The sequence below is a fragment of the Cucumis melo genome, chromosome 6 (assembly GCF_025177605.1).
Source record: "Cucumis melo cultivar AY chromosome 6, USDA_Cmelo_AY_1.0, whole genome shotgun sequence".
NCBI classification, from domain to species: domain Eukaryota; kingdom Viridiplantae; phylum Streptophyta; class Magnoliopsida; order Cucurbitales; family Cucurbitaceae; genus Cucumis; species Cucumis melo.
The window spans coordinates 6,576,162-6,585,007 of NC_066862.1; the positions used below are offsets into that span (position 1 = coordinate 6,576,162).

An 8,846-nucleotide genomic window follows, 5' to 3' on the forward strand; every position below is an offset into this window, starting at 1 on the left:
TTAATTAAATATCTTAATGTAATAGCATCCACCACAGGAGAATATGTTCAAACTAGTAAATCAATGTCTGGTCTTTGAGAAAATCTTTGTGCAACAAGTCGCGTTTTATATCTAGTGACCTCATTATTTTCATTTCGTTTACGCATAAATACCCATTTAAATCCCACAGGTTTAACACCTTTAGGTGTATGAACTATAGGTTTAAAAACTTCACGTTTCGTGAGTGAGTTTAGTTCTGCTTGGATGGCTTCTTCCCACTTGGGCCAATTCTTTCTATTACGACATTCGTCAACAGATTTAGGTTCATAATCCTCATTTTCATAAATGATATTATGTTATACATAAAAATGTTGTCCACAACTACATTAATTCTATTCCACCTTTTTCCTGTCATGGTATAATTTATCGAGATCTCATTGTTATCTTCATATACTTGAGTCTCTTCTAAATTTTTACCATTATTCGTGTCCATGACTTTTTTTTTAATGTTTCTATTGTTAATTAAGTCATTTCAACTATTGGTCACTTTTCATTTTCGAGGATTTTTATCCTTTGAACCCATCGGTCTACCACGCTTTTGGCGCAGCGCTGATTCATTAATTGTGTCAACTTGCTGAGTTGGTATTTCAATTCTAGATGGAGCATTTGCAGTTGGAATATATGTCTTGGTCACTTTCTTAATATCTATAAATGCATCTGGCATTTGGTCTGCTACACTTTGTAAATGAATTATTTTTTGAACTTTTAGTTCACATTGCTTTGTACGAGGATCTAAATGAGACATTCCAGGCAATTTCATTTTCCAACTTCTTAATTCCTCCTCCTAATGTTGGAAAATTTGTCTCATTAAAATGACAATCAGCGAATCGTACAGTAAATATATCCCCCGTCAAGGGTTCAAGATATCTAATAATTGATGGTGATTTAAATCCGACAGATATTCTTAACCTTCTTTGAGGTCCCATTTTAGTACGTTGTGGTGGAGAAATTGGAAAATATACTGCACAACTAAAAATTCGCAAATGAGAAATATTTGGTTCCTAGCCATAAAGCTAATTGTGTTGAGGAATACTTATGATAAGATGTCTGTCTTATGCGTATAAGTGACGCTGCATGCAAAATAGCATGACCCTATATAGATAATAGAAGTTTTGCTCTCATAAGTAATGGTCTCGCAATCAATTGTAAACACTTGATAAATGATTCTACCAAACCATTTTGTGTATGAACATGATCTACAGGATGTTCAATATTTATCCCAGTTGATATGCAATAATTATTAAATGCTTGGAATGTAAATTCACCAACATTATCAAGTCGAATGTTTTTTATTGTATAATCTGGAAACTGTGCTCTTAATTTGATTATTTGAACAAGTAATTGTGCAAATGCAAGGTTTCGATTTGATAATAAACACACATGTGACCATTTACTTGATGCGTCAATTAAAACCATGAAATATCTAAATGGTCCACTTGGTGGATTGATTGGTCCACATATGTCACCATGAATTCGTTCTAAAAATGTAGGTGACTTAACTCACACTTTGGCTGGTAATGGCCTAATAATTAATTTTCCTTAAGAGCAAGCAATACACGATAATTCATTGGATTGAAGAATCTTCTAGTTCTTTAGTGGATGTCCGTGAGAATTTTCAATAATTCTTCTCTTCATTATTAACCCGGGATCACCCAATCGATCATGCCAAACAGTAAACATATTTAAATTCATGAACTTTGGGTTCATGGTCGCATATGTTTCAATTACTCGTATATGAGTAATATAATTCAGAAAAAAAAGGCAGGCAATGTTTCCAATATACGTTTCTCATGTGAAACAATAAATGTAATATAAAGATATTCTATATTATTTTTATTGTTAGTTTCAATATGATAACTATTTTGACGTATATCTTTTAAACTCAATAAGTTTCATTAACATCATTTTTCTCTTCAAGAGACTCAAAGAAGTCCGCCATATCCAAATGGGTCATGTTGGAAGGGTTAAATACATCATCTTGATAGGCAAAGTTTACTTCCACATTCTTCCCTTTTTCCTTCAATGAGGCTTGATAGAGGTCGACTAAGTGCTTAGATGTACGACAAGTACGAGTCCAATGACCATTCATACCACAACGGAAGCATTGATTTTCACCACTTTTAATTTTCTTATTTTGTGGAGTCTTCCTTCTATGATCATCATTTGTGGTTTTCTTGAAATCTAAATGATTATTACCACGTAAAGTATAATTACTTATTCCTTTACCACGGTCACGACCTCGACCACGATTACGACCACGACCTCGACCTCGACCATTAATATTATTTAAAAATACAACATGACGTCGGCCACGATTACAACCACGACCTCGACCTCGACCATTAATATTATTTAAAAATACAACATTCGCTTCAGGGAATGGTGTTGCTCCAGTTAGTCGAGATTCATAGTTTTTCATTAATAACTCATTATTTTGTTTAGCCACAAGAAGACATGATATGAGTTCGGAATACTTTTTAAAACTTCTTTCTCAATATTGCTGTTGTAAGAGCATATTCGAGACATAAAATGTTGAAAAGGTTTTCTTTAACATATCTTCATCAGTAACTTTTTCTCCACATAACAATAATTTTAAACAAATTTTAAATAATGTGGAATTATAATATTTAAAATCTTGCAACCTTAAGTGCATCCAATCAAGGAAGAATCATACTTTTTTTATGATCATACCTTTCTTTTAAACTTTGTCATAGTTTATAGGGATCTTTTATCGTAAAATATTCAATCTTTAGTCCCTCATGAAGATGATGTCGAAGGAAAATCATGGCTTTCGCCTTTTCTTGACTTGAAGTTGTGTTTCCTTCTTTAATCGTTTCTCCAAGATTTATGGCATCCAAATGAATTTCAGCATAAAAAATCCATGATAAATAATTATCACCATTGATATCAAGAGTTAGAAATTCTAATTTGGTAAGACTTGACATGGTAAAACTATAACAAAGAACAAATAAACTAACTTATATTAGAAATTTAATAAACATGTCAAACATGCATTCTAAGATAACTTAGATAAATATCATATTATGCACATGATATATAAATCAATGCAACCCATATATAATAATTCAAAATATGCATGTTAATGTACAATAATTAAAATTACAAATAAAAATTACATATACATATTATGAAAAATTAATAACAATACACACCAAAAATGTTAATTTTATAACATATTTATACATAATATGTTAAAACAACATACTTAAGTAAATTGATAAAAGCATTTAGATCATAAAAACAATTGCAAAACTTATACTAATAGAAAGTAAACAACTAAATTATAAACACAAATTATAAATAACCCATAAACTATACATAAATCTTAAAATAATTGATATAAGAACCAAACATAAACAATCACATAAATCATAAAAAAATTAAAGATAAACTAAATCATAATCTTATCATGAACTAAAAATATTTTTTAACAAACAATAACCATGTAAACATAATATGTAAAATTACAACATGCTATAGGTATAAAATATTACATTCTCAAACATTTAAACTATGCATGATGTATACATAGATTGTTTCATGCAATATTCACAAATACAATAAAAACAAACTAATATTATAACCTACCTTTTGCAAATAATAAAATTGTAGAGTATCGGGCTGATAACGTGTTATGAAATAAAGAACCAAAAACTAGATAAGAACACAAAAGAAGAATCGAGAATAGAAGAAGAAGAGAAGACAATTGAATTCAATTGTGGTACGTCTTACAAAGACACCACACTTCTCTATTTATAGGACATATCATGGTATATGTTATATTATGAAATTCAATTGGATGAATGTTACAATATGGAATTGAATGTGAGAGTTATATGAAAATTGTAACCTATGTAAGTTATGGATATCTACATTTATAATATATCGTTATATTTACAATACTCTCCTTTAGATATCTATATTATATAAAAATAAATGTCTCGTTAAAACCTCAATTTAATTAACAAAATATTTATTTATTTTATAATAATGTGCCTTCACAAATCAACCCCTTTTTTTTTTTCTAATTTCAATTTAAATCTACAAACTTTAAGAATAGTCTCAATTTAAATTCATATTTAACAATTGTGTAAACTCCAAACTTGGGTTAATTACATTTCTTTAGACGAAGTTTGAGAAATATCGTGTGAAATATATATTGTTTCAATAAAAAGTTTTAAATTAAATTATACCTTATATGTTTAGTCTAGTTGTATGATGAACTTGTAGATTGATATTTTTCCTAATAATTTACTACAATAATGTTAATAGCATATTGGACAACTTGGAAAATATTTTTGAAGTATTGGATTATATTTGTCTTTAATTAATTTATAGTTTATCAATTGTTAGTCGTAAGATGATCTCTCTCCTCTTTCTTTCCCTCACATCTTCCTTCCTCCCTATTTTGTTTCTCTTTTAAAGCGTGACCCATTTATACATTACGCTAATGATTATAATAAGCTACATCAAATGTATTTTAGGGATGTGTATTTTAAGAATACCATACTCCATTTCATCTCACTATACTTTTGCTTTTACAATGGGTAGTGAATAGTAATCAGAAATCATCTCCACCCAAATCCTAATTAATCCAAACAATAAATACTCAATGCAATTAATAATGCCAAAATAACTCCAACCTCCACACATAAACCCTATTTAAACCTATATATTACTAAGTATACAATACTATGACAATAAACTCCACCCTTCTATCCTAAATGTCATACGTACAATTCCAACTTTCAAATCTCACGCACCAATAAAATATAGTACACACCAGCCCACCTGCCATCGTCGCTAATGCAGATCATCAATTCGATTAATCAAAGACAGAGCATTACTCGTCAATTGCGCAATGTTGACAATCCTACTCCTAACCGCAGTCTTAACGCCTCCCTTCACCGTCTTCCCTTGAAACCCTTCGCTACATGTGGTTTCATCGGTCAGAGCGGCGCTAACCCATGTCTGAACATTACTCATTGCGAGCTCGAAATTGCTGCCACGGAGCTTCGGCATCTCGGAAATGGAAGCAGCGAGGGAGTCGACAGAGTCACTCAGTTCTTCCAAACAGTCGTTAAGAGCAGAGACATCTCTGGAGGAGAGGCCATGGGAGTGAGAAAGCTTGAGGATTTGAGTGGTGGTGGACTTGACGGAGGAGAGGGAAACGGAGAGAGCGGCGGTGGCCAAAAGGCGGGGACTTGTTTGGATGGCATTGGCATGAACTGAAAGAGATGAAAAACAGAGACGAGGGTAAGTGGTGGAACTGCAAGAGCTTTTTATGAACTCTGTGCTGCTTTGTGGAGTTATGGCTGAATGAATTATTGTTAATTGGAGAATTAATTGGAAAAGAATCAAACTTTTCTTGCAATTTGAGATACCCATCTCTGCTTTCTATTCTCTTTTTTTTTTCTTTTGCAAATGGAAGGAATTTAGGAAGAAGGGGAATTGATGAAGGAATTTAGGAAGAGGGGGAATTGATGAAGGGAAAGAGGTGAATGGATTTTGTATTTATAAGCAAATGACCCTTTACATTTACACACAAAAGCTCTAAACCTCAAAGTCACAAACTAAGAGGAATTAGAGGGAAAATTAGGGGGAAAAAAGTTGTTATTAAATTTGTATATTTTTAAATCATTGATTGATTTAAATGTTTAAGTTTGAGTAAGTGAATAAAGATAAATTTAATATGACATTGAATACTACATCTTACTTGGGTGGTTGAAATATGAAAAAAGATTAAACAAATAGAAATCAATTTTATTTGAGAAGTAAATAAGATTCAAAGAATTTGACGTAGGACTTTCATGCATCATTTACTCTAATATCATCTTAAAACACTAATTGACCAAAAAGCTTAGAGGTTTTTGTATTGATGACCCATTGTTAAATGTGTTTCAGTTTCATAACTTCATGTGAGTAAATAAGAATTATAACATTTCACTTCTGTCACATTTGCTTTCTAGGAAGCTCATATACTTGAGAGTATCCATTCAATCCAATTAAGGAGGCACTCTAGCTTGAGCCCTATTTCAGTTAACATATCCCAATGGGGATTTTAAGTGCATTGATCTTCGTTCCTTACGCTTATGAGTACTCATTCGGCCTAAATAAGACACCTTAGCTTGAGCCCAATTCAATCACCAAAATCGTGAGGGGCGGAGCAAGAGTTGGTTTCTTTCTGTATAAAAATTTGTATGTTGTTTAGGCTTGTTTAGAAACTATTTGTGTTCTTTTTAAAAGTAAGCTTAAAAGTAAACTTGTTTTTTTTTTCCAATGATTGTCATATTTTTCAAATAAAATAGTTGAGTTCTTAACCAAATTTTAAATTTTAAAAAATTCTTAAAAATAAAATATGATATGATATTTCTTTTCTTAAAAAAATATTATAACACTAGTATTTATCTATGAGTTGAGGCTATTGTAAAAATAGTTTGATTTAACATTAGTATCAAAGCAAGTGATGGTTGGAGTCCTATGTTTGATAGAAGAGGTGTTTATAGGGTTAAGTTTCTAAAACCAAAAACTAAGATTCTAATGGATGATTTTGCTTTAAAAAATTAAGCTTAGAGACCTTACTTATATTTTCAAATTTCTTGCTTTATTTTCTACTTTTTACTCATAGTTTAAAAAACAAGAACAAATTTTAAAAACTAAAAAAAAAAAAAAAAGAAAAAAAAAGCTTTCAAACCATTGTACTAAAGAAAGATGAATCATACAAATGGATGGAAAATAAACTTAATTTGTAAAAACTAAAACAAATAACGAAATGATTATCAAACGAATAAACTTTTTCCGTATACTTGGTACACTTTAAGTTACACCAACCAAGTTTTTGTATGATGTTTATACTACACATTCAAAAGAAAGAAATATTATTATATGCTAAAATATCTTTGAACATTCTTAAAAATAGTAAAATGTTGAAATTATTTATAAAATATAAAAAAATCATCAAACTCGCTTTATTTCATTTTTTTTTCTGTTATATTTTTGTAAATAGTTTTAAAAGATTTTTTTTTTCTATTCACCACAATTTCTCAAATATCTTCGTTTAATATTAACAGTGTGTTCTTGATGGGTCTCATCCAATAACAATTTCTCGAAGGTCGAGAAAGCGAGAATATAAGAGAGGGAAGAAAACTAAAGTATTCATAACCGACAAAAATAAAACCCAACAAATATTACTTTTGCTTTACACAATTTGTTTTATTTTACAATCGGAATGCATCAAACATTTAAAATTAATTACTCTTGATTATATGATTTGATCGGATGGGTAAAAGCATTTTGTATGTTTGCAATAATTCTTTTACTTAATAAATTGGATTTTTCTCTGAATTCAGGAGTTCTTCACGTTGTTCCTTTTCTAAACAATTGGACTTTTGCATGGGAAGATGAATACGCAATGGAAAAGTTTTATTTAGTGATATTCAAATATTACAATATTTTAGAAAAAGAATGTTGATTATTAAAAATGTTGGATAACAAATACGACTAACTCAACTCAGCTTCAAAGTTCCAAAGAAAAGAGAAGAACTCATAGGAAAGATGATTAGAGCACAATGGTGTGATTGATATCTTTGATCTGTCATTAATGTGGTTACTGGAAATTCTTTTTGTTAATTTAGTCTCTTTCACTCCAACTCTTCCTTATTGTTATTGCCATAACTCTCTCTCTCTCTCTCTCCTCTCTCTCAATTTTTCTTATTTATTTTTATTACTATTTTCAAAACAAAAAAGGGGAAAAAAACCAAACAAAATTTAAAAATCAAAGAAACGTAATTTAAAATAAAACGTGCTTCTGTTTTTTAAAATTTTAATCTCTTTTATCGAAGAAAATACAAATCATTATAAGAAATTAAAAAAAATATAAAACTTTCTAAAAATTAAGAGATTACCAAACTGAATTTGATATAACTGTAACCATATTGATTTTTTTCTAATTATATTTATTGTTCATTTACTCGTCCTTTTCATATTGTGTTGTCCAAAGTCAATTTCCAAGTTGATTTTGTACGGAAATACTAGATTTAATATTTTATTATTATTTTGTAAAAAAAACTATTTAGAAATATAACCAAATCTATCCAAATTTCTATTTAATTCTTTAATTATTATTATAGATGAAAATAGTTTTTTTAATCTCTTCGAAAATATAACAAATGGACATTGTATAAAACAATTTCGAAAATGAAAAAAATCCATATACCTACAATATAAAATACATTTGTTCCGTCAACCACGATATTATCGACTTTAAATTTGGTTCTTTAGATTTTGATTGTTGAGATTACCAAATATAAACGATTTTTTTAGATTGGATATATAATTGTTTGTTTAGATTTGGCTAAACAATTCTTTTGTTTACATGACCGACTGTTTATTTTTTCAAGATTTTTTTGGTAAACGATTTTTGTTTAAAACTATTTATTTTAGATTTAGTTGGTATCGTTTAGATTTGGCTATTTTTTATAACAATAGTTTTAACCGACGTTTTTTTAAATATTTTATATTTAATTGAACAATCAAATAAAAGTTTGAAAAAAATGATTTATATTTGATATAACATATTGAATCAAATGACGGTTTAAAAAAAAAAAAAAGAAGAAAGACAATGAAAAAAATCAAATAGAATAAAAAAATTGAAATATTTAAAAAATTGGAAATATTTGATTGATTTTGTTATATATATGAATTTTTTTTTTTTTTAAATTTTGTTATAATAGTGAGAAAATTAAAGAGGGAATAATGGTAAAGAGGGAATTGGGCGTTTTGCTCAA

General features: G+C 29.1%; 1 protein-coding gene across 1 annotated transcript; it reads right to left on the reverse strand.

Moving 5' to 3' along the window:
• Nucleotides 1-4,553: 4,553 nt before the first annotated feature.
• On the reverse strand, nt 4,554-5,539 carry LOC103504205 (21 kDa protein-like). The gene has a single exon (XM_008468661.2). The coding sequence runs from the start codon at nt 5,446-5,448 to the stop codon at nt 4,864-4,866; it is 585 nt and encodes a 194-aa protein (XP_008466883.2). The 5' UTR covers nt 5,449-5,539; the 3' UTR covers nt 4,554-4,863.
• Nucleotides 5,540-8,846: the final 3,307 nt, after the last annotated feature.